Source organism: Phaenicophaeus curvirostris, chromosome 8 (assembly GCF_032191515.1).
Source record: "Phaenicophaeus curvirostris isolate KB17595 chromosome 8, BPBGC_Pcur_1.0, whole genome shotgun sequence".
NCBI lineage: Eukaryota > Metazoa > Chordata > Aves > Cuculiformes > Cuculidae > Phaenicophaeus > Phaenicophaeus curvirostris.
Window position 1 is genome coordinate 13,073,538 of NC_091399.1, and position 27,633 is coordinate 13,101,170.

The following is a 27,633-nucleotide window of genomic DNA, read 5'->3' on the forward strand; positions in this document are numbered from 1 at the left end:
GCTCTTACCTTGAAACAGTTTTTATTCTTAGAGGAGTTACTGGAACAAAGGAAGTACCACTTAAGAAAGAGGTTTTCTGCTTCACAAGTGTTCTCTCTGCATCCATCTGGTATTTACGAGCTGTGAGTTTATACAGGCTTTGAATGCAAGTAACTACTCTTGGTATGCTTCGGATTTTCTGAGAAAAGGTAAAACCAGTACACAATTAATACAGTAAATTTGAAAGCAACTTAACAGATCAAGAAATCAGTTTTCTGTAATGAAAACAGAACGTTTATAATTTAAACTGAACTTCTGCCCAACAGTATAGTCAAATCATGTTAAAGCCAGCATGCCTACAACAAGTCAGTGGTCTGATGCTTTCAAAATACTTAACAATTGGTAAGAGCCTTGAGATCTCAGAAAAAAATCAGGCTCTAAAAAGTCAAATTTTGCTTATTTCTCATTAAAATAAGTTTTCCAATGTCATTGGCATATGCCTTCAATGACTAGTACAGAGACAAATTAGTGTTTCTATCAGTCTTCATAGCAATGAAAGAATAATGCAATCATCACAGGTCAGTGGGTAACTTAAGTGCTTATACCTGATGGATAAAGAGCGAATTTGTAGCACAGAATGCAGACGACTCTAATAACTTTATTAGGGATTCTAGCAATAGGCACAAGCAAAATATACTTATTTCAGAAACAGGCTATGGCTCTGTTACAATAAAGTTTGTAAACACAAAGTTATGCACTATATTGCCAGTTGTTACTGACAATAAAGATCTTAACTTTATCTGAAAAGCAACATTAAACTTTCGGAAATGGAATAAAAGTTAATTAATGGCAACTAAACTATATCTAATGCTAAGCAATTGATAGAAAGTCATCAAAACCCTGGACAAAGTAGGGATTGCAATTGTAATTTTGCAAGGATTGCAGGATCACAATCTCTGTATCTTATGGAATAGCTATGCGTGACCAGGGCATATAAAGTACAAAACAAGTGTTTTCACCACCTTGGAATTATTTTTTTTTAAATCAGAGCTTACTCAAAATCAATATTATAGCCATAATAGGTATGGTAGAGAGGGAGAGCAAATAAAAATTACAAACACCCCCAGAACATCCAAGAGAAGCATTTTAAATTGAATTATCAAACCCAAAATATTTAAGTCTTACCAAAGCTCTTTCCGAGTCCTTTGAAAGGATGGCCAACAAGCAACAGGTCTTTGTGAAAATGCTTCCTCCTTTCTCTGAAATTTTGTCCCCAGCTTTCCCTCTGTACATTTGCAGTAGATCCAGTAACGTATCTATACAATTTTCTACTTCATAAACTGCTTGAGTAGTTCTTTCATACTGTTATGTAAGAAAGAGAAAACAGATTACATAGATAGATCTTTAACCTTTCAGGTTAGAGGAAGAAGCAAAATCCATATTTTCCCTTACATTAAATTTTTATCTGATCTGACCTCCACACAGTAAAAATTACTCCTGCATGTTACACTATTGTAACAGGTTACAAAAAGCTACCCTTTGTGCTTCCTCCCTTGTTTAGAAGCCCAGAGAATCTGATTTTACATTTAAAATGGAAGAATACATTATAATAAATTTAGAGAAATTTAAAAATAAGTTCAGCCTAAATGTTATTTTTTTCCCTGAAATAAAAGAATTTGAATGTAAATGCCTGTAGAATGCATAAAATCAACTACGTTTAGCAAATACTTTACATTTCAAAGTAAAAAATTTTAGAAGAATTGATTCATAGACAATAAGCACACTACTATAGTCTGAAGCAGCTTTACGAATTCATGAGAATAATCAGTTCCGCAAGAAATCAAAAAGTGAAAATATAGTCTATTCTGTGGCATGAATATGGAAAAGTAGCTTGTCTTCTGGAACATACACATTTCTACCTTAAAAAAAATTCCATAGCTTATCCTAACAACAACAGTTTTGCATTTTGACACAATTTTACGCATTTCTACACAGTTTCATGCATTACTTCTGATACCTTGCAATGAAATAATTTTATTTTGCCAAAAAAAAAATTAAATCATAATTATTGAAAAGTAGATGATTAGTTTCCAAATAACAGAGTCAAAATTCAGAAACTTTTTAAATTCAAAGCTATTAATTTTGTTGTTTCAAATTTATTCAAAAATTTTGTCAATAAATAAATACTACGATAGAGGTCTATAGCTTATAAACTTGCAAAAGAGTTACCTTCGAAACATTAAGTAGAACCTGAATTGAATATTTTATCACATCCATGCATGGAACACTCCGGTTGCAACTTCGGATCAGCACGAAAATGGTGAGAATTGCTCTGCTCTGGGCCATATTTTCACAACAAAGCGGGGAAAGCCTGGTAGCAACCTCTATGATAATTAAAAAAAAAAAAAGAGAAAACTGTGAAGTTTAAGCAATTAAATTGCAAACTAGGGTTCTGTCTTATTTTTAAGTAGAAGCGCAAAGAAGTAGAAACCGCAGTTATTGATTTAAACAAGTATTTCTAAATCAATAGTTTTAATATTCCAGACTAAAAATTAAGCAGATAAAACAATTCATGAATAATATATAGTGATAGTAAACATAAGTGGCTTGTGTAAGGCATAGTATTACTAAGCAATGGTGTAGGATTTTCTCTCTCTACATTACCATTTTAATGTTATTCTTAAATCAATAATCTAATTTTAGTCTGGAGAAAAAAAAAATCTCCACTATAACGCATTCACATTCACAGTCTTACAAAGAGCCTAAATATCATTACAAATTTCAGCTCTTGTCAGCTGAAAAATGCCAGTGTCTATCATCCTGTAAATTTGTCAGTTATGATAAAATTACTGACCAAGATGCTTTAATGCTGCAAGAATATAAGAGAGATGTTTGTATTTTAGAAGGTATTCAATAGCAATTGTAGTTCTGTTGCACAATTTGTTTTCTTCTCTGCTCTTTTCATTAGCATTTTCTAAGCTACGTCTTAGAGCTTTAATTTTTGCTGTGTCGTTATTCTTTCTCCAAGAATATCCTCTCCACAATGCCTACAGAAAAGGAATTTCACAAAAAGAAAAAAAGTTGTAAAAAAGAGACAATCGAGTAGAAGTTCCATTACCACTTCAAAACAATTTAATGCATCTGAGGAAGTATTTAGTTAGTTTAGTTATTAATTTTTAAGTAATTATTATTCGGTATTTAATCTTCCAAATACTGGATTTTCAAGACAAAAAAACTAAAACAAGCACGCATCTATATTCCACATAGCCCTCCCACAAGTCAAATCAATGAGTATCTACTTAATATCACCTTCATGACCAGGTTGCATTGAGCTTTTTTGTCTAAAATGAGGCTGCCTTAGCTTGCAATTTAACTGATAAATTCAAAGCCAACATCTTTCCTCTCCCCTAAAACCCATGGAAGATAAAATGGAAACAGAAATAAAAATTCTAAAAAATGTGCAGTTTTCTTAAAAGAGCTATTTACCTGAAGTTTAATTATTCCAACTGCAAATTTTCTCCTATGTCTGCAAGCCAAGAATCTTCGTACATTTCGCTGGATTATGGTTGCAGCATCATTTCTATGATTTAGCCAGCCTCGAATCAAACGTTGTAACTGAATGATTCTTTGATAATCTCTTAGAAATCTCTTTCGTTGCATTTTCGCTCGGAACCACCTCTATTTAAAATAATAAATAAATAAAAGGTTTCTTTAATTTTAAGACTTCCATGCATTGCCCTTTCTCCATCTTAAACAGGCACTGATAAAAACTAAAGGATTATTTTAACATAAATTCTGACAGATACAGACACTATAAACATCAACAGCGTACATCAAATATATAACCACTGTGACATGCCTTTGATTGACCTTGGAGCAGCTGAAATATAAGGTTGCAAATGCAACCTTAACTAGGAGCAGTTAGGGAAGCATATGGAATATCGAATCATTTCAGTTGGAAGGGACCTATAATAATCATTTAGCCCAACTGCCTGACAACTTCTTCAGGGCAGACCAAAAGTTAAAGCCTGTCATTAAGGGCACTGACAGACTGGGTGCATCAATTGCCCCTCTAGGCAGCCCATTCCACTGTCTGACCACCCTCTAAGAAATGCCTCCTAATGTCCAGCCCAAACCTCCCTGGCAAAGCTTTGAACCATTCCCTGGATACCAGAGAGAAGAGATTAGCACCTCCCTCTTCATTTCCCCTCCTCAAGAAGCTGAAGAGAGCAACAGGTCATCCCTCAGCCTTTTTTTCCAAACTGGACAAACCCAGAGTCTTCAGCCACTCTTCTCAGGACATGCTGGCCTTCTGCTAACTTTGTTGCTCTCTCCTGGATGCATTTGGAGTACTTTAACATCCTCCTAAAATTGTGGGGCCCAGAACTGCATGCAGTACTTCAGGTGAGGCCACACCAATGCTGAATACAGTGTGATGATCTCCTCTTTTGACCAGCTGGTTATACTACATTTGATGCACCCCAGGGTACAATTTGTCCCTCTTGGGCAAACTCCTATTGAGACTGCTGTCAAGCAACGCCCCCACATCCCTTTCTGCAGGGCTGCTCAACATTCATTCTCCTCCTGATTTATACTTGTGCACAGCATTACTCTGTCCTACCAGTTTTCTTTCTCTTGGTTGGCTTTTAAGGAGAGCTACCACATCGCTTTTCTCATTTCCAAACAGTTTCTTCCCCTCCATATACTGTACGCCAAATCTAAGCAAAAAAAAGCCTTTTCCACCTATTCATTTTTGCTGTAAGGCAAAAATACAACTTATGAGGAGTGACAGCAGACCTGTATATATGGAAGAGTATAGTAGGGCAAAGTTTGCCATAACATCCTTGACTAGAGAACAGCTATTTCAGAGTTCCTGTTTCAGCCTCTCTGTTTATCTAACACTGACCTTCCATTACTGGGACTAAGCTAATGGTCACTTTGGAGACCTGAAGATAATTTTTACTATTAGGCAGTGCTGCAATATGGACCTGATTTTTTGATCTCGCTTTTAGAGAAGTAAAACATGGTTATATTAAAAATGCTACAACTTAGACAGGTTCTGATACCACTAGCAGGTTAGAAACATCCAACCGAGCACATCACTGTATTCGAGGGGCTTGTTCACTTAAGGAAATGCTCTTCATTTCATGAGCCTTACAGGTTGTTGCGTCTGATCTTTCCTACTTCCAGTAGGATGTAAAGCAGTAAAGACAGCACTTGGATTCCTTTAGCAAGCTTGAAGTTCTGAAAGAAACAAAAACTTTCCCATCCACCCTCAGCTGTGAAGTGTTTAAGCCTCCACAGCCTGCTGAGATCCACTCTACTACGCTTAGCCGGTTATAAGCAGTGTTATAAGTCATGGTGTCCATAATTTAGCATTATTTTTGCATGTGAATGAACTTCAGTGTCTTAGCGCTACAGTTCAGCTGACAGAAAAAATTAGACAATGTTACACAAAATCATTCATCCTTAATTTGACTAACCTGTATTATAAGAACAGATGAGACCTGGTTTTGTGCAAGTTTTAAGATTAGGTGAATCCTATATGCTCTTTGAATTTTAATTGCAGAGATATGATGATATGCAGCTGCTGTAAAATAAACTAGTTTCTTCTTTTGCTTCTGTTCTGAAATCTGTAGAAAGAAAACAAAACAAGGAACATAATTAATTTGCATACTCAGAGGTAGCTGATCATCTGTGCAAAGATCATAGTATGCAGCAATACAATATTAGAAACTGAAGAAATGCCTCAGAAGTCATTACCTCAGAAGTAAGCTACCTTTCTTCAGCACTATGTCTCTAATCTAAACAGAAAAGTGATTGCAAAAAATGATATTAATATATCGCAGAGTTTCATTGTGTAACAGCTTCATTGTAAGCACGTGTGTGCAGAAACATTAGTTAACAGGAAGCCGCAAAGGCGTCAGAAGTGAAAAACAATACCCAACAATGAAAACCTATTTTAGTACTAAAGGATTGTGAGAAAGAGGTCAAATTGTATTTTGATCTATTCTGAACCACCCAATTCTCAAAGTAGTGAACAAAAAATTTTAGTTCAACAAGTGATCAGATTTTCCTCTTTTGCCAACAGGAATTAATGCCAAAATAAGTTCAGACATAATTTACATCAAAAGCATAGTTTTAAAGTATACCAACCTTTTTTCTAACTAAATAACTCCGTATAAATGCTTGCAGTTTAATGACAGCACTTCTAATTTTGTTGTATTTCATTAATTGAAGCCTGCCTTCCTGCCAAGCCCTCAGATGCTTCTGGATAATTACAGCAGCAGCTTCCTGTTGAACAAGTTTCCTTCTTGCCTTGAAGCCTCTATAGGCTCTTTGGATCAAGCGTGCAGCTTGAAGCTTCTGAAAAAAGATTTTTAAAGAATGCATTGATAATTAAACTTTTGTTCATTACTGTCATGATCAATATATATTTATGTTTTAGTTCTAAAAAATAAAATAGAGAATAGAAGCAAACTCATGTAGTACTAGTTTATGCAAAAATGAACTTTCACAATTTGAAAGGTCTTTATTCTTGTCTAAATGGGGTCAAAATATGGGCAATTCAATTTAATCCTTTGCAAGCAATAAAGCAAGTAGAACTTTTTACATTTTCTTTCATTATCTGTATAGACAAGGGTAATTCACCAGTTAGAACTGTTCAAAAACAAGAACCAACCTCATTGCTCCAAGCAAAAAGAAAATTTAATATTTTGAAAATTGAACAGCTTTGATTTGAACTATCTTTGTTCTGGTCCCACCTTTTTTCTTTTCTATACTTCTGAAGTTGATGACAAGTCACTTGGATACACTGGAAACTTTTATAACAACCATAACATAGCAGCGCGCAAGTGAAAACATACCTTTCTTAGAAGTGCTCTAGCCCTGTACTGTCTATATGTCAACTGAATCTTAACTGCAGCATTCTTTGTTGCCAGAAACTGATGTCGAATCATTTGTGCAGTTAGGGTTGCTCGCCATCTTCTTTGAATGGTAAGTGCACAGGACTTCATTTTCAAAAACCTAACATGAAAATGCCTTTTAATTTTTTTCCAAAAGCTAAGAACACATGCATTTTTAACTAAGAACATGGTGAAGGTTCATAAAATTATTGAGATATTGTGAAAGCAGAGCTGTTATGAACAAAATCTTGGAACACTAGAACAAGGGGATAGTCAGTAATATTAGCAGAAACACTGATTTAAAATAGAAAATACTCAGTTTTCCCACAGTACGTTCTTCCAGAACTTTCTGTCAAAGGAGGTTGGGGAGGGAGACAGCAGTATAAAAGGCATTAGGCAGATTGACATCCAACAAATCCATAAAAGGATAATAAAGGGAATATGCAAGGACGTAGGTTCTAGCATCCATAATATAACAAGCATGGACGCTGAGTGAGGACCTTAGAAAGCGGCCAGGTTAACACTCTATGCCTGAACAGCACCTTCTACTGCTAGTGGCAGAAGACATATCTCTGAATAAGATGAGCTATCAGGCTGAATTAGGAGAGCATTTATATTGCTGTGAGGTGGTTTTACAATAAACAAAAATCAGTTTAACTATTCAATCATGTATTATAACAGAATAGCTTTTCACCCTATTAGTTTTATGTTGGAATTTCAATATCCAGAACATCCTTCCTATAAAAAAAGATAAGTGAAAATGAGATCAAGGTTTACTCTTCCTAGATCCCCAATATGAAAAATTTAAGTCTGTGAGGTAGCTTCCAGTTCAGAAGAATATTTAAACATAAGAAAAATCTTGAGCAAGAGAATAACCCCAGTGGCATCAACAGGATTGTGTTCATCCATTACATACATGTTGCATGGTCAGAGCCCGAGAATTGATAGGCATTTGCTAGAATACAAAACAGTATTCATCATATAAAAAAAGCTTTGAAAAGTAGAGAAATTCATTATTACCAGGTCCGCTGTTGTTTTGTCTTGAAGTAACTCTGAATAACACGTACAGCTTTTATGATAGACGCATATTCCCTTCGTGCTCTGAAGCCTTGAAACCAGGCTTGAATTACTTGTGCTGCTCTCATTTTCTTAACCAACTGCCGGGCCATATATCCTCTATATGATGCCTATTAAATAGATAAAAAAAAGAAAAAAATCCAAACTATTTTTTTAATGGAACAATCAAAATTAAAAGGAAGAAAGTCACTTGGGCATGAACGGCTTTTAGGATTCCTATCTTTGCATAATTATAAATATCAAATTTCTCACATCTAGAAACTGCTTTCTGAAGCAAGTTTCACACATTCAGGGAAATACTATAAATGTCGCTCTCTTTAATGCCTGTAAAATTAACTATATCGTGAAGAAAAAAAAATACAAGATTAAAAAAAAAAAAAAACAACAAACATCAAACCACAACAAAGAAAATCCAACAAACGCCACCTTCTGGGGTTACCTGGATTATAATGGCAGCTGTTTTTATTTGATGGTATCTTTGTTGTTCAATTTTTCGCAGCAGATGTGCTCTGTAGTGCTGCTGTATTAATACAGCAGAAAACTTGCACCGAAGGTATTTCTGTCTCTGAATAAATCCACGGAAAAATGCCTTCAAAGAAACAGACAATCTTGGAATGTTTCACCATATTGACTGGGAAGATGCTTTCATATTTTTAAGTACAGCTGTACTCAACAACTTGTTATAAAACTAGTAATGTAAGTAAATATATATATGATTTTCCAATTATTTTTTCCTGCCTTTTAAGCAAAGTAATCATACTACATTGTTCAGATTATCTAAGTTAAACATTCAGAAAAAAAACTGTGAAGGTGCCACTTCTCCCCAAAAAGTAGAGCTGAAGAAAGCACATCTGTTCTCTTATCTGTTAAGCAGAGTATGTACTTTCCTACAAGATAGTAACAGCAACATAAGGAGTTATGAGAGATTATCTGTTTCCTTTTCTTCCCTGATTTGGTGGAAAAAAAAATCCTTTCATTCCAATTACACCCTGAAGACAAACCCCTTCCCTCAGGGTAAAATAACTAAGGTCACCACAGGAAATCACTTAAAGCTTTTCCCAGAAATAAAAGGAAATTAAGGTTGCTCCCACTACAAATCCTAATTAATATAAATAAGAAGGAAGTATACCTTCCTCCCTCATCCTCAAAAAGAAGAAGTTGCAAAGTCCTTCAGAGTAACGAGTCTTTTAAGATTCTTTGAATTCACGCTGGATGGATATTTAGCTAGTGACATAGAGATGAACAACAACTCTTCTTGCTGACCACACACTGATTGTGCCAACGATGGAAGGAAAAAACTAAATACTTCCCATTTCCTAGAGTGCCTCTGAGAAATCAGATACAGTTTCACACTGTTTCAAGGTGTGCCTCTCAAGATACCAATTCAAACGTAAAATAAGAATGCAGTTTCTCTCCTTACACTCCTCCTCAGAATGCTACCTAGGCACTCAAATTCATCTAGGGCTTTCATAAAGCTAAAAGAATCAACTTGATTGATTTACTCGTGCCTTACTAAATATGATAATAATAATAGGCATAATAGGCAATGGAACGGTCTGCCCAGGGAGGTGGCTTGACTCGCCTTCCCTGGAGGTGTTTAAGGTGCGGGTGGATGAGGTACTGAGGGTCATGATTTAGAGATTGGTGGGAATGGTTGGACTCGATGATCCGGTGGGTCTCTTCCAACCTGGTGATTCTATGATTCTATGAGTCTTAAGGAATGCAGCAGTCATGACTTTTTACCATTTGCCTCATTGTATACACAATACCAGTGTCCACTTGTTTCAACACAACAAGACACCTTTCACTCACATTCTAATCAAAGCAAACATTCATTAAGCTACTACTATTTATATAGGTGAAAGCCAGTTGGGACAAGAACCATAGAAGTACAAGTATCAGAAATCATTTGAAGTTGTAAAATCCTAGTGGAGAAACCAGAAGACAAAGGGAATACTACTTTTTAAGATAAGTACTAGGAAGGAAAGGCAAAATAGAGCTCAACTGAAACTCATTTCTGTGCACTGTGGGAGTAAGTTTTATACACTTGCCACGCACTATGCTACTTTAACATATAGCTTTAAACTGTTGTTCGCAAAAGCAGTAGTCTTAAAAAAAAAGCCAAAAAAGAAAAAAAAAGTCCCACCCCCCAAACCCTCTACTAGACATTCAAAAGTACCTGAATTTTTATTGTGCTTTCTTTTATTTTATGAAACCTCTTCTTTCCAATGAATCCTCGGACTCTAGCCTGCACAAAGACAATGTTTTGCCGGGTTTGCAAGTAAGCCATCCTGTGGTATTTCATAGTCAAGTGGGATCGGTAGAAACGCTGTAAGGTAACTGCTGCTTTTTTATAGCTGCTATATTGTGATTTAGTTTTATGCATTAAGTAATACGCTTGTAGTGTAACAGCTGCTGTTCTAAGTTGAACATATTTTCTACGCTGCATAGCCATCTGAAGAAAAGACTGAATCTTTCTTGCAGCTCGTATTTGTCTTGCTATTTTTCTTGCTTTCATACCACGGAAGGCAGACTGAATAATTACTACTGCTTGTCTTTGAGCAGAATACTGCGCTTTCTGTAAACGAGCCGTGTGACATGCTCTGAACCACCTCTGAATAGCAACTGCTGAACTCTGAATCAATTTATAGCGAGTTCTTGTTCTTTGGCATCGGAACATAGACTGGATAGTTATTGCTGCTGCTTTCTTTTCAAGAAAACGCCTCCTCTGTACGAGCATTCGTAAGAACGATTGTATGCAACATGCAGCAACATTGATCTTATACAACTCCCTAGCTTTTTTAGCACGAAAAGAGGTCTGAAGGCAAATCACAGCTTTTTTTATTTTTGAATAGTTTTCCATGTCAGCTTTTCTTGCCATTTTGGCTCTGAATCTTTGCTGTGTAACTCTAACAGCCCAGCACAACTGTTTGTAATACTTATGCTGTATATACATGCGATAACTAGACTGTATTACAATTGCTGAAACATGCATGATTTTCAGTTTCCGTCGTTCCTTCATGCCCCTATATGCTGCTTGAATAATAAGAGTAGAATTCTTCATTGTCAGATATTTCTGTCGTTGCTTCTTTTCTTCAATGTAGGATCGATAATACTTCTGTATAACAATAGCTGCAATTCTCATATTTTGATAGGACCTTCTAATCTTGTGCATTTTGTAGGCTGACTGTATCGTACTAGCAGCTGAATGCATACGCTTAATAGTTCTCCGTACTCTGATGCCTCTGTACAGAGCCTGCATAAGAACAGCTGCTCTGCAAAGAGAAAGATATTCCAAAGAATGTTGTCTTGACTTAATCAGAGCTCTATATCTTCTCTGAAAGACAAGAGTAGCTGCCTTAAGAGCAAGATACCTTTGACGTTCTCTAAAAGCTTTAAAATTTTTCTGAATAACAATAGCAGCACAGCACATTTCTTGATGTTGTTTTTTTGCCCGCATGTCTCGAAAAGCCTTCTGAATACAAGTTGCTGCTTTCTTTAACGAAGAGTATTGCTGTACTGCAATTTTCTTTAGGTAATTGGCTCTATACCTCTTCTGTATTAGCTGGGTGGCCCACCAAACTTTTCTGTAATGGTGGCACTCCCTGTACATTCTGTAGTTTCTCTGTATTACAAGTGCTGCCTCATGTCTTTTCTTCAACAAGCATCTTGTTCTCATTCCTCTATAGGCAGCCTGAAGGACTACAACAGAATTGCACAGTTTTAAGTATATTTCTCTCACACGCTTCCCTTCCCTGTAAGCACGATAACGTTGCTGTATGATTATTGAAGCAAGCCTGACAGCTTGATAAGAAATGTAAATTTTACGCATTCTTAACGTAGCTTGAATAACTGTAGCAGCTTGATGCATCTGTTGCATTTTTTTTCTAACCACAAATCCTCTATAAGCTGACTGTATGATAACAGCAGCATTAAGGAAAGAGAGATACTTTTGACGTTGAATTTTTACTAGTTTTGTTGCTCTGTATTTCCTCTGAATTACAATAGCAGCTGCCTTGAGGGATATAAAATGTTTTCTTTCTAGAAAAGTTCTAAATCTTCTCTGAATAAGCTCAGCTGATTCATTCATAGTTCTTATATATCTTCTTGCTTTCATACCGCGGAATGCAGCCTGGATACAAAGTATAGCACTTTTCATAATCATATAGTTGTGAACTTGTGCATCGCGCTTCTTACACGCACGGAACCACTGTTGAATCTGCCTAGTTGCTAGCAACATTTTTCTGAAATAGCTCCGTTGTTTGTACATTCGACAATAAGACTGTATAATTGCTGCTGACTGATGCAGAGTTTTTAAGTCTCTTCGGACCTTCATGCCTCTACAGGCAGCCTGAAGGATAACGACAGATGACTTTAGCTCCAAATACTTTTTACGTTGTACTTTGCCTGAACAAAATGCTCTATATTGTCTTTGAATTATAATTGCTGCCATTCTCATTGCCCGATATCTTATGTTCACACGATGCATCTTAAACGTGGCTTGGATACAAATTGCTGCTTGATGCATACAGTGAATTCGTCGCCTAACTCTTACACCTCTATAAATTGCCTGCATTTTGACCGTGGCTTTTTTTAAAGACAGATATTTCTGCCTTTGATGTTTAGCATGAGTAATTGCACGATAACGCCTTTGAACTGCTACAGCTGCAGATCTAAGTCTTTCATAATCTTTTTTGACCAGGTAAGATTTGAAGGCAGATTGTATAGTTGCAGCAGCCTTCTTTAGTTTCCTCAGTTGTTTCCTCACAATCATCCCATGGTAAGCAGACTGCAAGACTACCACAGCTGCCTTTGTTTTTAGATAAATTGCACGTGTTTTTTTTTTCATACAGTAAGCTCTGAAGTATTTCTGAATCACTAGAGTGGCTTGTCTTAGTTTCTTATACTTCACCTGATTTACATGCATTCTGTAATAGGACTGAATAACTGTTGCAAGATTGTGTTTCTTTTGAACTGTTTTTCTCACAGTTTTCCCCCTCCATATTGCCTGAAGTCGCACCACAGAATTACGCAGCTGAATGTATTCTTGCCGTTGTTTCCGGCCGGTAACACTGGCTCTGTAATGCTTTTGGATAGTTAGCACAGCATGGTTGATCAGTCTGAATTTTTTCAGAGCCATGAATTTTCTGAAGGTAGACTGGATCTTAGTGGCAGCAATACATCGTCTTCGAATCTGCTTTCGTACCTTCCAGCCGCGAAAAGCCGCTTGTAAAGAAAGCACAGCTGCTCTTGTCATTAAGAAGTTCAGTCTTTGCCTGTTACCAGTCTTACAAGCTCTGTACCACCTCTGAATCACGATGGAGGCCTGAACCATTGCCTTATACTTCATTCTTGCAGCATGAGCTCTGAAAGCAGTCTGAATTTTAATAGCAGCTCTATATTCAAGTTTAAGCTTTTTCCGTGCTTTATAACCTCTATAGGCTGCCTGTAAGCACATAGTCGCTTGTTTAATTTGCAAGAACTTCTTTCTCTGACACAGTTGCTTTTCATACACACGATAATATTTTTGAATTACAATGGCAGCACTATAGATGCCTAAATAACGTTGCCTGTCCCTTTTCATTCTGTAGCATGCCTGGAGAAATATTGCAGTCTCCCTCCACTTTTGTATTTGTTTCCTGACAAGGTAGCCTCGAACTACAGCTTGAATTCTTATGCAAGCTCCCTTCAATTTCCTATAATCTTCTTTAAGTTGAAGAGCATATCTACAAGACCGATACTTTTGCTGGACATAAAGCGTTGCTTCCCTTAATGCACAATAACGCTTATGCGCTTGCCTCATCTTTACAAAAGCTTGAATCTTCACTGTTGCATATTTCAAGCTTTTAAATCTCTTCTGAACAATATAAGCACGGTAAGTTGCCTGAATTTTTATTACGGCTTTTAATACACGTGCCTCTTTCCTAGCTTCCATTCCTCTGTAGGCAGACTGTAGGACAATAGCAGCCAGACGCATCCTCTGGAAAGAAGCAGCTGCTTCTCTAGAAGTGACACGTGCCCTATACCAAGCCTGAATTACAGAAGCAGCATTTTTAATCTCTTTGTATCTTTTTACTTGTTGGTATTTTCTCACATGTGACTGCAATATGGTAACAGATTTTTTTAATTGTAGAAATCTTAGCTTCTCTTGTTTCATTCTCCACAGTGACTGAACAACACAAACTGCTTTTACTTGCCTGTATAGTTTACGTGCTTTCATGCTTCTAAAAGCAGCTTGGAGAATGACCACTGCTGCACGTTTTTGCAAATAGTACCCTCTTTCAATTTTTCCCAGTTTATAAGCTCTGTAAAACTGCTGAATTGTCACTATTTTTGCCCTGTGTTCCTGGTAAATGTGTCTAGCCAGCTGACACCTGTACCAGGCCTGAATCTTGATCACACTTTGCTTAATACATTGATACTTCTTCAGATCTCTGTGCATCCTGTACCAAGACTGTATGATAAGGGCAGCCCTCTTTCTTTCAGCCAGTTTTGAAGATTGCCATTTTCGGAAATAAGTCTGAAGCACTAAAGTTGCTTTAATTCTCTGTTGCATTTTGTGTTTTCTCCATCTTCTGAACGCAGACTGAATAGTAAGTGCTGAAGACTTTAACATTTCATATCTTTGCCGATCTTTTTTTGCCAACTTAGATGCACGCAGATAAGACTGAATAGTAACAACTGCCCCAACAATTCGTTTATATGCAGCAACAGACTTCACCATCCTTATCCTTGCTTGTACAAAGATAACATAGTATCTTAGCTGTAAATATCTTTTCCTAGCAGAGTGTCTCCTCCAATAAGCCTGCGGGAATAAAACAGAAGAATTTAGCATTTTCTTCATGGTATCTTGAGTCAAGCCTAAATTTGAGAACTATGGACCTCAGACTTTTTAAATTTCTTTGTTCCTTCTTAACCACTAGGAAGATAAGCCCAGATATCTACACAAAAAAAGCAAAAGGCACTGCTTCCTTAAACATTTCCACATCTGGGAAAAATATAAATTTGCCCTGGCAACAGAAGACTCCCTTTTAAACTATTTGATAAACTAGTGATTCCTAATCTCCATTCCAAAAAGCCTCAAGAAAGTAATATTTAGCTTTGGGTAACAGTGAGGTAAGTATCTTGAGAAACCGAATTAAATGCCCAACTACCATCTGCCATTCTGAACGTGCTCACCATACTGTGCCATAGCATTTGGCAGTTGCAAAGAGTCAAGTCAAGAAAATCTGATCAGTCCTTACAGTGACTGGTTTAAAATCAGTGTTTTAATTTTTTATGGTGTATCAAAACGTTCACCTATTGTCAATTTGATAGCACATTACCATTCCTCTCTGAAGAGAAAGTTACCAAAATATCTCAAAAGATGTGGGGAAATAGTATATTTACATGAAGATATCTGGTGCCACAAGCAGAACAAAAGACCTTGAGCAAGTCTTTTCCTTACAGATTTCAGAAGGTTTCCTTGCTGCCTAATCTCACTTTAGATCATTTTACCTGAATGACTGTGGCAGATCTACTTCTGGCTTCCTCCAGTTTTGTCTTTTTCAGATTTAAAAAAATCATCCTGGCTAAGTATCTTCTCCAGTGCTTCTGGATGAAAACTGCTGCATTCATTTTCCTAAGGATGTGTCGACGAGACAGGAAATTTCTTACAGATTTTTGAATTGTCCGAGCAGCTTTGTCTTTTTCCTACAGAGTAAGTTTCCACAGAGCAGTTAGGATTGGAATTTTCATTCTAATTCTTAATGAATTAATACAACTATCTAAAGCAAACTCATAAAAAAATAGGCTTGGTGCTACCACAACTTTTCCTTATCTAGAAAAAAACTTTTCTGAGACAGAACATTTATTTCAGCACCAAGTTTGTTGTAAAGGAGTGACATCACTTAAATCTGCATCCTCCCATGTTCATAGATCTTCCCCTTTGTTACTTAATTTTTCAGCAGTACTAAGCAACCCTTTCAAGCCTTAATTTTAGTTCTCATTCATAAGAGTTTAAAATACTCTTACTGATGGGGCATTCTAGAAAACTTTCCAGCTATATTTAAATAATGCAAGAGTACAAAGACAGTCACACCAGCTTACATCCATCCAGCCCAGAGTTTTATTTGCACATACCAACCAGTGTTTTTATAGTAATCCAGAAACTGTAGTAATAAATTGATGTACATCAAAGTAAAAGGAAAAAGCAACCAACAAAAGTAACACTTCAATAAGTAAATCATCTTGTCAGAACTCTACTGCTAGCCTATCCTTCCACACAGCAAAGTATATATGCGCATATTGTAACATTAACTATAAAAAATAAAGCATGCAATGCCTATGGGTTTTGGCTTTGACACACTCCCTCCAGTATCTTTACTATTAGTTATAAAAACAGATGCAAAAGGAGTACTTTGTCATCATCATTACTGTTGTGAAGTTTCTATAAAGCAAAGAAACTGAAGATGAGATGATCTACATCAGTATTACCTCTGCATCCTTCTACACCATGGATTCTTAGAATATTTCAACTGAACACTGTTCCAACATCAAATAATATACATTTCAGTTAGACATAGTGATGACATTTATCAATATTAATAGTGTCCTAGTTTTAAAATCATCAGAAGATATGATAACACTACCAGAAAAGCAAGAAACAAAATATCAGAACTCAAAACACGAATGAAGTTTAGCATCAAAAAAAAAATAACGGTAAATTCATGTAGAAGTTTACTTACTCTTTTCATCTTGTAAACATTAATAAGAATTAAAAATTAACAACTTCCTTTTCATTTTAAGGAACCAGTGCAACTAATTTATATTTGAAATATTGGGAAAGGAACTTTGGGCTGACAAGTTCTAATCAAAATACAAAAGAAAACAGTAGCCTTTAAACAAATGTAATTACGTTAGAATAGTCTTAAAGGAATATGGGTTTTAGTAGATTACACCAAAAGTACCATAAATTTTTATTACAAAAAGTACTCATCAATTTAAATGTCAATATTATTCACCTGTATAACCTAAACAGTGAATTTATATTTTCTACTTCGTACTTCTCAAAGCAGAAACTATGCATATTGCACAGGCAAAGAGTACCTGAAAAAGTTTCAGTTCCCTTTTCAGCCTGTAATTCCTCCAGGCAGACTGAATTAATCTAGCAGCTCGAGTTTCTTGCCGAAGATCTAGAAGCCGCGAACATAGAAATGATAGGTACGTAATAACAACCTATATAAACACAGAACACGGCAAGTTAAGAGGTATACAGAAGAGCAGGACATGTTCACAAGTTTACATCAACTCTAAAAGGCAGCTTACCTTCTCATCAGGAATTGTATTTGACATGTCTGAGTGATGAATCATTGCTGGTATTCCACCTAGGTCAGAAACTGCAGCATTGATCAGCTGGAAGTTTTTCCTTTCATTCTCCAAGAGTTCCTTGTATAGGACTGAGGCAGTTGCAGCTTTGCAAAGAGAAAGCATTTGTCAAATCAAGTCATACATAAAAACAGATTTAACATGAACTGCTGTAAAAATAGCTCACTTAGGTCAAACATTCCTTCGGTAGCACCCAGAGAAGTATCAGACTCTGAAGAGGATGAGGAGGAAGAGTTTAGTCCCACTGTACGAGTTCTTGAGCATTCTACTGTTTGAGTTGTACGTTGGCACACAGCTTCCAAAGGCACATAACATGGATGATAATGATGAATCAAATGACATAATACTCTACCATCGGAGAAGCACACTGTGAAATTTTCTACCTGTTAAATAAAATATAGCAAGACACAAGTTCCTTGAATTTTTTTAACCAGAAAATTGGTATAAACTGGATATAGAATTTCTTATCTTATACCTTTCAAAGTGCCTAAGTGTAAGTTTTTTAACAAAAATATTTATGACGCTACTGCTTCCTTTGATCATTCACTGTGCAGTGACATACAGCTGCGAGAAACCAGAAACAAAGATGTGCGAATCACTATACAGTGAATCTCCAATGGAAATATTTATGAAAGCAATATTTCTACAGAAGAATCTCTGAGAAACTTCTATAGAAAGTTTTACTCTAGGTATTCAGTATAGAAATAAGTCCCAAACTTGCATTGGTCTTAAAGAGCTGTATTTTGTCCTTCAGAAAAAAAGAGAAGATGTGACTGTACTGTGACCACAGACAAGTCTCTGAACAGGGCTTCTCTTCTTGGAAGGAGCAAACAACATGCCCCTTCTAAACAAACATCTTTTTGAGGAGAGGAATCCTCTTTACTCCAAACACTAGTTTAATTCAGTAATTAAATTTGTTTGAAAGGAGAGCTGCAGCTAAACCCACAGCAGGACGGTTATTTCAAATCAGATTAAACAAAGTCCAGAAGGATGTTTAAAAGTAAGTACCATTGGCTGCTACTACACATTTGATAGTTTGAATAATTCTGCTGTGTAAAGAACAAGCATGCTTATGAAAGCAAAGGATGTAATTCCTGAAACGTACACAAAACTCTTTACCTTGATATTGTAAAATCCACAAACAGCATTAACCCATGTCATCAGCAGCTTCACATTTTCGCTGTATCTTTGAAGTGAGGAGTTACTGCTACTATCTTCTTGTACTCCGCAACAATTCGATAAAGTCTTTAGAGAACCCAACTGCCTTTTTCTCTTGTGTGCATTCTTTAAAAACTCAATTTCTTCTTTTAACTGTTCCATGTTAAGAAAAACATCCACCTATTAGGAAGGAAAAAAAGATTTTATTTATGTCATTAGCTGCTGGATGCAGAGGCCATAGATATGGCTCTTTAGAAAGAAGCTACTCTCAGGACTTAGCAGTACCTGTCACACTGAATCAGTATTGGAAAATTTGGAGTAGCCAGCATAGATTGGCAGTCTCTACTACCAACTGCTTCAAATAAAAGAACCTAAATCCATACTTACACTGTTCTGTGTAAAATGGTTATTTCGTTAGCTAATAGTTGGGGGAAACAGGGAAAATCCCCAGAATAGCCTGTGTAATTTCACTACAGTTGCAGAGGAAACACCAATTTCAGAGTCGCATCTGCATTTCTACTGTGCACGTGTACTTCTCTTTCTTTTTTAAGGGATTCTGAGAAGACTTGAGCTGGAGTGACAAGATTTCAAAAAATAGTAGAATATCCACAGCGCTTGAATAAAGCCATTGCTCACAGAAATTATTTCTTTAAATCAAAAGCAATGCAATTGTGACACATGCATATAGGAAAACTAACTGGAGGAAGGTAACTACTCAATACTGTAACAGTAGTTAAGTAAGAAAAAGAGTTATCCTTGATTTTTATTCTGTTCTTCTGTCTCTCCGATATTTCAGTGGCTATGGTCATTAACATTTTTGCTTTAGATATAGTTCATTATATTTCTGACTACTTAGCAAAGAAATTCCAACTCAATTTGTATTTTATTTTACCTTTCATACTATATGTTCCCTCCAGCTGGATTTGTAAGCTGGATGCTTAGTCTAAAAAATACTAAACTCAAGTTAACTCTTAAACAGTCTTAAGAAAACTATCTTTACGTCCTCTACAATTTTTTTCCAGTGGCTTTGAAATGCCATTGCAGTAATGCCTAAGAAATCTTCATTCTTATTTCAAAAATGTTTCTTCAAATTGCCTGTTTCAGACAAAAGGAAAAAAGTAGATGAGCTATAGCTTCAGAGCTTACTCTAGAATTTTCTGTCAGCATAACCACAAGATGTTCTCTTCAGTTAGAAAGAGCTTACCAGATTTTGAGACCAAGATGATTTTACTCTTCATTATCAATTCTGTTGGCATACAGCATAAACTTAAAAAGTTTTTTCCAAAAACTTGTATGAATATATACAGGAAAAAGCACACTTAAAATGTTTTCTAAATGGTATTGTTAGGGAAGAGTTAGCATATCTAAGTAAAGTTTGCATGGCACTTTGAAAGTGGATCACTTCATAGTCTAAGATTCAATTAGTATAGGCTTTCATAAATATTCCTGAAAGACCGGTGTTTTCATTATCTCTCATTTGCAATTAGTTACAAAAAGTAATTGAATAATACCTGGAAGGCAAAGACGATTTTCCACAGGAGTGCTAATGTTCGTTCTCTGTGTCTATCTACAATATCTCTGGAATCAATTGAAGCACCTATCAAATAAAACAAGGGATTAAAGTGTGTACTAGTCTTCTGATGCATTTAGAATAAAACTGATTTCTGGGCCTTACCACTCTCATCTTTCAAGTGAATTCCTCGCTCTTTAAGAACATTAAGAACAATGTCAACATTGTGTATCTTCTGCAGACGACTTATTGCAGGAACTCTCAGTTGTTTTGAAAGATTCCAGTTTTTGGTGAGAAGTTCCATTGTTCTCCTAACAAAAGAAATTTCACAGTTAATGCTTTAGTTGAGCTCATATTAAGTATTATACAAAACCCCCTGAATCACTCAGAATAATTCTGTAACAACGCACACAAGACGAATGCCACACTGTAAGTCCACAGCCAGATTGGTTACAGCAAAATCAAATTCATCAAGTGGAGTCTGAATATGACTGACAGGTAATCCTAAGAAACCAAGATGGCGGGAAAGGTCACCTTCACCGCTCAGGAAGTCACGAGAAAATGCAAGCAGAAGGTCTTTGCTAGCCTAAGAAAAAGAACAAAAATGGAAGGTAAGATAATCTTCACACTGTAATATTTGTCATGCAAAATGCTGAACAGCCAAGACATGTTCACAAAAAGTATATGGTCAGATAAAAAAATAATAGTAAACAATTTCTACATTGAGTCTTAGGACAACATTAGAGGGAGACATCAAATCGCAGCTCTCTTACCTTAAACTCTGCATCCTTACAGAAGAGGCAAGGGTCATGGTCAATCATTCTGGACTGTTTGGCACAGTCCAGAAAGCAAACTAACAACAGAAATTTTTTGAGTGTGAATTTTGACAAAGCTTCTTCATGACCTAAAAAGATAGAACCTATTAACTGCTAGTTCAAAAGTTATGTGCTAAAAGTATCCTGGTTTTGGAAGTAGTAATTACCTTCTCGGTAAAGGTGAGGCACAGTGGGATGTCTGTATTCAGCTGCAATGTCAGGGTTCCAAAGCAAGCGATTAAGGATAAATATTGCTAAGCCCATAACATCACCATTACTCTCCAAAGCTATCAGTTCTCCATAAACAGTCTAACATGAAAGAAGCGGGAGAAAAAGCAGAACTGTTAAAAATTCTCAAATACCACGAGGAGTTTTTTGAATAACATACATTGCTGAAATTCTGAAGTAGTAAATGGTAGTTAGTCTCTAAAAGTAAATCTGTTTTACAAACCGGTCACTGAAGTATAAAATCAAAGTAAATTTTAGAATATCCAGTCTTATTTCAAAACATGTACTATCATCTGCATCTAAGGAATCAATCAGGAACTTCTCTGTGGCAACTACATTTTCCTCCAGTTTAGTAAAGAGTGAAACTGAAAGGAAACTACATTTGTGCTATTGACAAGGGAGTTAACTCTCACTTTCCTTGATTAAATATTTTCCTTTTTAATTGAGTTGGACCTATCTAGATTATTAAAACAAAAGGTACACAGAAATTTGAATCATCCCCCACCAAAAACCCAAATCACTATATGTCCTTTTAACTTTGATTATAAGCCATAAATTCTGCACTTACCTCAAGGCCTATACGCAGCCACAAAGGGTTGTAGGATAAAAGCCAATTAAGGACTTTCTGCCTCTCTCCTGCAAGACAGTATCTTGTAATATTACATTCAGCAAACAATTCACATTACAGAAAAGTCTATCAACTGGTTTTAGATTATATCAACTCAGTGTGTGAATAATCCTTTTTCTGCTTACAAGAAAAGAGAGGATGCAGAGTTTTAGTATTCTTACCTATATCTTTCCAGAGGTGCCTGTCCCTACGAACTAGCAAACGCCTAGTTTCAATCTCAACTTCCAGCTTCTTAATAGCTTTAACCATTGTTTCAGATGTAAACAAACGGCAAGCATCACGTCGTAACTTATTTAGCTTACGATGAGCCATATAAGCTTTCAGAGATGCTTCATCTTTCGTTGGTGCCTTAGGAACACTGGTTTTATGATGGTTCTCTTCTCCCAAGATAAGAGCAGCTGCATTTACTGTTTAAACACACACAAGAAGTATGCATTTACATCTCAAAGGCAGCTTTGCCCACCTCATTTATTCTTTTCCTCTCCAAGTTCACATTTTGTTTTCCTTCTGACTAGTGAATTTATCCCTCAGGAAACTTATCAGCAGCTGCACTAAACATATTGTCAAGTACATGTATATTAGTCAAATATTTAATATTACACTTAATTCATAAGTAAGAAATGCTAGGAATTCAGTGTTAAGGTTAACAGTACCATCATCAGCTTTTTATATTCAAGCTAAAGATAGAGGAAAAGGTATATTACTATCATTTTAGTAGAGTGGCATCTATAATGTTTTTCATTTCCCTACTCAACACCCACTGAGGTGTGCTGCAGCCACACACTCCAGTGTGTAGTTGTTGTTGCAGAGCACACTCCCTAGTCAGTTGTGTGTTATGGTGTGCTTGGCATGAGCAAGTGTGCTATCCACGCTTACCACAAGGGGAAAACATGACTCTGAAAAGGGGTTAGTTATAAAATTCTGCTGGGACAGGCAGCACTGCCGACAATGTGAAAACTGCTTTTAGTTTAACATACGATGTATTTTCTAGCATTATCACCACTGAAACACTTTACTGAATATTTGTTTTATGACTATAACAGTATTAAGTCAAAGGCTGAAAAGTGAAACAGGTGACACATTAAATTTAGAAACCAAAAATCTACCTTACCCAAAAGTTACAGAAACTGAAGTGACAAGCTGGGACTAGTGTTAAGTTAGTACTACTATTTAGATGTATGCTTTATTACTATTGATGAAGTTTAAGAACATGAAAATACAAAGTGAAAATTCTTGTACTCTCACCTTGTGAGGTGTTTGTTTTTACACTGAAGTCATCAGGGGTAAGCACAAAGTTTAACCACCAGGTGAAACCTCGTTGCTGCTTCTCCTTCCAACGTTCATCATAAAACATGTTTTTAGCAGCAAAAGGCATCGGGTGCCTAGGGATGACTTAAAGAAAACAAAGAAAGAAAACCACCACAAAAGTGAGTCTCTCCAGTTCTTGAAACATCTGATAATCAACATGCATTTCATTAGGGAAGGCATTAATGTTTGACACTTCATTTAGCTCTACAGCAGAAAAAGTAGATCATTAGAATCTTCAGTGACTTGCAGATCAGGCACCACTACATAAATTTCAGCCACAAAGCAGATTAAGCTATTAAAACACTAGAAAAAAAGACAAGATTTCTAGAATTCAGGCCATTTGCAATGCATGCCTTTGGGCAAAAACAAGTTGAGTTAGATTACATCCAGAAAGAACTGTTCTATAGATCTATTTTTCAGACCAGATCAACTTCATATTACTAGCACTGCAAAATCAGTATCTTTTTGGTATGAAGATATGTCTTCTTAAGTATTCTGTTGTTGTATTAAAATGTTATCAGAGATTGGACAGGCATTTCACTGATAACTATCAGTCAGCCAGGAACATCAGTAATGTAGCTTTTATGCTTACAGGCAAAGCTAGAGGAAAGGAATATTTCACCTTCTGCTGGCCATGCATTGCAACTAATTTTCTTATGAGTAGTCAGACTGGAACGAAAGGTTACATAGATTTTTCTACTAGATATTCATTCATTGTAGGTAGAATCCTCTATTTCATCTCAGCTCTAACCAACTGGGCTTTATGAATCACTTGTAGTGAAACAATTGTGACATTTAGTTCAGTATATACCATTTTACTAAATGCCAAAAGTCCACATACCTGTTTTCAGAGGTTTCACAAATGTCAGGTGAGACTGAGCCACTCCAGGGATGGGCTTACTAATTCTGCTGGTAGTTTTAGATGCTTTCTGAAGCGAAGAACCTACAAGCATAAACACACAAATACAAGCAACGAATATGTCAGTGAAAGTTAGTGTATAAATGTTTACATCACACTTATAAAGGATTAAAGTGGAGTAATTCCCTATGAACCCGTATGAAATACCTGTAATCGCCTGCCAATCGGAAGAGTTAAGCAAAGCACTTTGACTACAAACAAAAGGTAAAAAAGGAGTAAATAAGAGCTATCGTATTACACAGTTCTTTCATACACCAAGTAAAAAGCAGGCAGTGTGAATGAGATTTGGGAACTACATATTTGAAAACACATCACAAAAGCAACGGAGTCAAATATTCACAATAGTAAGTGTACATGTGACAGGAATCTTGTGCAGTAGGTTTCTAGAAAATTTTAATTACATAACAAAGGCTGTGCTGGAGGACTGCCAGATACATCTCCCCTACTGTCATTAATGTTTACAAAATGAATTAAGTAATTTTTGAAACTCAAAACACTGACCTAGTTTTCAAATTTTTAAAATGCATGTATATTCTAACAAATTGCAAAGGTTCACATTTCACAGATATGAAATATTCCTGTTACTAGACAGTTACTAGACTGTTACTAGACTGTTCAGTTTGCTAAACAAATTTGTCAATCAAAGGCATCTTTCAGAAAGTGGTAAATGAAGGAAAGACTGCTCACCAGCTTTCTTTCTTTGGCCTCCTCTCTCTCGGTTCGTGGGTTTGAAGGTCCGTGTTCTCATAGTGTGTGCTTTATTGGCCACGTTAGACGTGGCAGTTCTTTTTCTTTCCACTTCTTCCACATACACTGGTGCTGTAACTTTACTATTTTCTACATATATTTCACTTTTCCTCTTTCGACGCAAAGAAGCTAATGCAGAAGAAGATGAATTTGCTTTGTCATCATTACACTTATTTTCAGCTGAAATGGGACTTATAACTGGAAGGTGTTCAGATATTTCTGCTTTTGTATGTATAGCCACATTATCACATGCCATTATTGCTTTACTAAGGCATTTTTTAGATTTTGGGTGTAGGGTTTCCATTCTTTCTTCTTCAGCAGCATCAGGCTTATTTTTTATAACTGTGGCAGAAAGAACAGGACGCTTTTTCGGTTTCTCCCTCTGCGAATTGTGGGTCTGAAGTTCTTTTGTAGAAAGGAAACTGAAGGGATTTTCTTTAGGTTTGTCATAACGAAGTACTTGTGATTCTACATTATGCATCTCAAAGGCTTCATGTTCTATATGAACATCTCTGCTTGTCTCTCCATCTCCACTTTCTTTCCATCTTGAAGGTAAGAATTTCTTCACAAAATAAGTCTCTGTAGTAGACGATATTAAAGCTGCCTCAAGTTTAGGAGTTTCCGACTGCTTATCTGACAAGCTGTCTTTCACAAACTGATCTGGTGACAGAATTGGAACAGAAGGCTCTATTATATCTATATCCACTTCATAACTGTCATTTACGAAAGATTCTGGAGTTAAAATTCTCCTCGTAGTTAAAACAGGCACAGTCATTGAGTGTTCTGGAGTACAAACTGACGTAAGTGCGCAATTAAGAGTTACTTCATTGTTTGAAACTGGCAGTTGTGCTAACCCAGTAGAACTGCATGCACATTCAGATTTTAATTCATCATGCTTGTTTACAAATTTCTTGGCATAACAGCTGTCTATTTCAGGCAATAATGCTTCATTTACAGGGGCAGCAATATCCGAGAATGTAGTAGATCTTCTCATTGCAAGTGGTGTGCAAACAGCATTATGATGCTCCTCTAGTCCAATAGGAGATATTGGCAATTTATTCTCCAGGCCAATAAGAGAGTCATTTCCTAGGGACATGCTGTTTTGCATGGTGTTCTGATTCTCACAAGGTTGAAGTGGGCTTCTAAGTCTCTCCACTTTCTGGGAAACTTGAAAGGTCTTATTAACATTTTTAACTTTCAACGTACATTTCTTAACTTTTGTTGAAGAGCTTTTGTTTTTTATATTATCCCAAAGACTCTTCTGAAAAACAACCATAAATAAAAGTTAGCATGCTGACTTCATACATATTTTTTATGTGTAAAAGTGAACATTGCTAGTTTTTAGCATTTTAAGTCTAAAAATACTGTAAAAAGAACAGCTAGGCCACAATTCACCATAAGTTGTTTCCAGGCTTGAAAACAGCTTTTTTGGTCATGTAATGCACCAGTGTCTACTTTCCAACGCAGCCAAAAAATTTGGAAGACAATAGGCATTCCCACAGACAGCATCATTTATCAATGTTAATTGTCTCTTACTGAATGTTCTACTAACAAAAACAGTACTTGTCTCAGCTATGCCAAAGTAATAGAATTAAGGCACATAATAATACACAGACACACCTTTTTCTTCGGAGGCTGCTCAGCAACACCGAGGAGCACAGCTTGATGCTTTACAATGCCATTAATAATGAAAGTTATCAGTTCTCTGACTTTTCCTTCTTCTATTGGTGTCCATGTTACAGAAACAAAGAGTCGTTGTCCGGACTGTTGGAAAAAAGAAGAAATGTTTCATACCTAGCACTTAGGTACAACTGGGTAACATCAAAGATAGAGTAATCATATCAAATGAGAAGCAGTATAGCTGAGTACCATATATTCTGACAACATGAAATGACAAACAACCTTTTCTCCTCTGACACATAAATTGAAGCAATATGTGTCAAAAATGCTGCCTTACCAAAACTGCATATACCTCTTAAGGAAACCATAATGGAAACCAAGCAAGATCGCATGTAAATAGAATGCATAGTAGAAAGGACAAGATTTGAGTAAAGGTAAGTAAAAGAAATTACATTTTTTTTGCATGTGTGAACCAAAATAAGTCTTCTAAAGTAATTTTGAGATAATTATACTACCAATCAGAAGTTATTTTCAGAACTTCAGTTGAATCTAAATAAAAGGGTAACATTTTTTGGTTCAATGACCTGCAAAGACGAGATTTCATACACAAGTTCACAGCATAAAAATGAAGACACTGCATACGAAAGAAAAAGTCACGGAGCCACGTATGACCTATGCAAAGGCTCTTCATGCACCGTGATTTTTACTGAATCATTTTGGTGCTCTGCCAATATCAATACTAACAGACCAAAGAATGGTTATACCTCAGACAAAATAAAAAAGAGAGCTTGAAAATGACGACTCTCATGAGCATTTGAGTTCCACCTCCTTGGGCAGCTACATTTAATCATAGAATCACAGAATCATTTCAACCTGGTTATTCTATGATTCATCAGGTTGGAAAAGACCTACCGAATCATTGAGTCCAACCATTCCTATCAAACACTAAACCATGCCCCTCAGCACCTCGTCCACCCGTGCCTTAAACACCTCCAGGGAAGGTGACTCAACCACCTCCCTGGGCAGCCTCTGCCAGTGCCCAATGACCCTTTCTATGAAATTTTTTTTCCTAAAGTTCAGCCTAAACCTCCCCTGGCAGAGCTTGAGGCCATTCCCTCTCGTCCTGTCCCCTGTCACTTGGGAGAAGAGGCCAACACCCTCCTCTCCACAACCTCCTTTCAGGCAGCTGTAGAGAGCAATGAGGTCTCCCCTCAGCCTCCTCTTCTCTAGGCTAAACACCCCCAGCTCTCTCAGCCGTTCCTCATAAGGCCTGTTCTCCAGCCCCCTCTCCAGCTTTGTTGCTCTTCTCTGGACTCACTCCAGAGCCTCAACAATCAAAACGTACAAACTAATTCAATATGTGTTTATACAGT

At 36.4% G+C, this 27,633-nt stretch overlaps 2 protein-coding genes across 3 annotated transcripts in view; both read right to left on the reverse strand.

Annotated features, from left to right (window-relative positions):
* The window catches only part of LOC138723467 (coagulation factor XIII B chain-like), a 206,790-nt gene that overhangs the window by 12,117 nt on the left and 167,040 nt on the right, over nucleotides 1-27,633 (reverse strand). The window lies entirely within an intron of this gene.
* ASPM (assembly factor for spindle microtubules) overlaps nucleotides 1-27,633 on the reverse strand; it is a 28,940-nt gene that overhangs the window by 424 nt on the left and 883 nt on the right. Inside the window, exons 2-27 of the mRNA XM_069862188.1 lie at nucleotides 26,261-26,404; nucleotides 24,581-25,901; nucleotides 23,816-23,917; nucleotides 22,912-23,058; nucleotides 21,828-22,073; nucleotides 21,607-21,674; nucleotides 20,978-21,119; nucleotides 20,769-20,899; nucleotides 20,406-20,581; nucleotides 20,161-20,306; nucleotides 19,997-20,082; nucleotides 18,447-18,665; nucleotides 17,494-17,710; nucleotides 17,268-17,413; nucleotides 17,049-17,177; nucleotides 15,459-15,653; nucleotides 10,141-14,766; nucleotides 8,401-8,550; nucleotides 7,905-8,071; nucleotides 6,846-7,005; nucleotides 5,463-5,612; nucleotides 3,466-3,657; nucleotides 2,834-3,026; nucleotides 2,209-2,363; nucleotides 1,165-1,341; nucleotides 9-178 (exon numbers count right to left, since the gene is read on the reverse strand). Of these exons, the coding sequence (XP_069718289.1) occupies nucleotides 9-178; nucleotides 1,165-1,341; nucleotides 2,209-2,363; nucleotides 2,834-3,026; nucleotides 3,466-3,657; nucleotides 5,463-5,612; nucleotides 6,846-7,005; nucleotides 7,905-8,071; nucleotides 8,401-8,550; nucleotides 10,141-14,766; nucleotides 15,459-15,653; nucleotides 17,049-17,177; nucleotides 17,268-17,413; nucleotides 17,494-17,710; nucleotides 18,447-18,665; nucleotides 19,997-20,082; nucleotides 20,161-20,306; nucleotides 20,406-20,581; nucleotides 20,769-20,899; nucleotides 20,978-21,119; nucleotides 21,607-21,674; nucleotides 21,828-22,073; nucleotides 22,912-23,058; nucleotides 23,816-23,917; nucleotides 24,581-25,901; nucleotides 26,261-26,404 (9,755 nt within the window). The remainder of the gene's footprint in view (nucleotides 1-8; nucleotides 179-1,164; nucleotides 1,342-2,208; nucleotides 2,364-2,833; nucleotides 3,027-3,465; nucleotides 3,658-5,462; nucleotides 5,613-6,845; nucleotides 7,006-7,904; nucleotides 8,072-8,400; nucleotides 8,551-10,140; nucleotides 14,767-15,458; nucleotides 15,654-17,048; nucleotides 17,178-17,267; nucleotides 17,414-17,493; nucleotides 17,711-18,446; nucleotides 18,666-19,996; nucleotides 20,083-20,160; nucleotides 20,307-20,405; nucleotides 20,582-20,768; nucleotides 20,900-20,977; nucleotides 21,120-21,606; nucleotides 21,675-21,827; nucleotides 22,074-22,911; nucleotides 23,059-23,815; nucleotides 23,918-24,580; nucleotides 25,902-26,260; nucleotides 26,405-27,633) is intronic.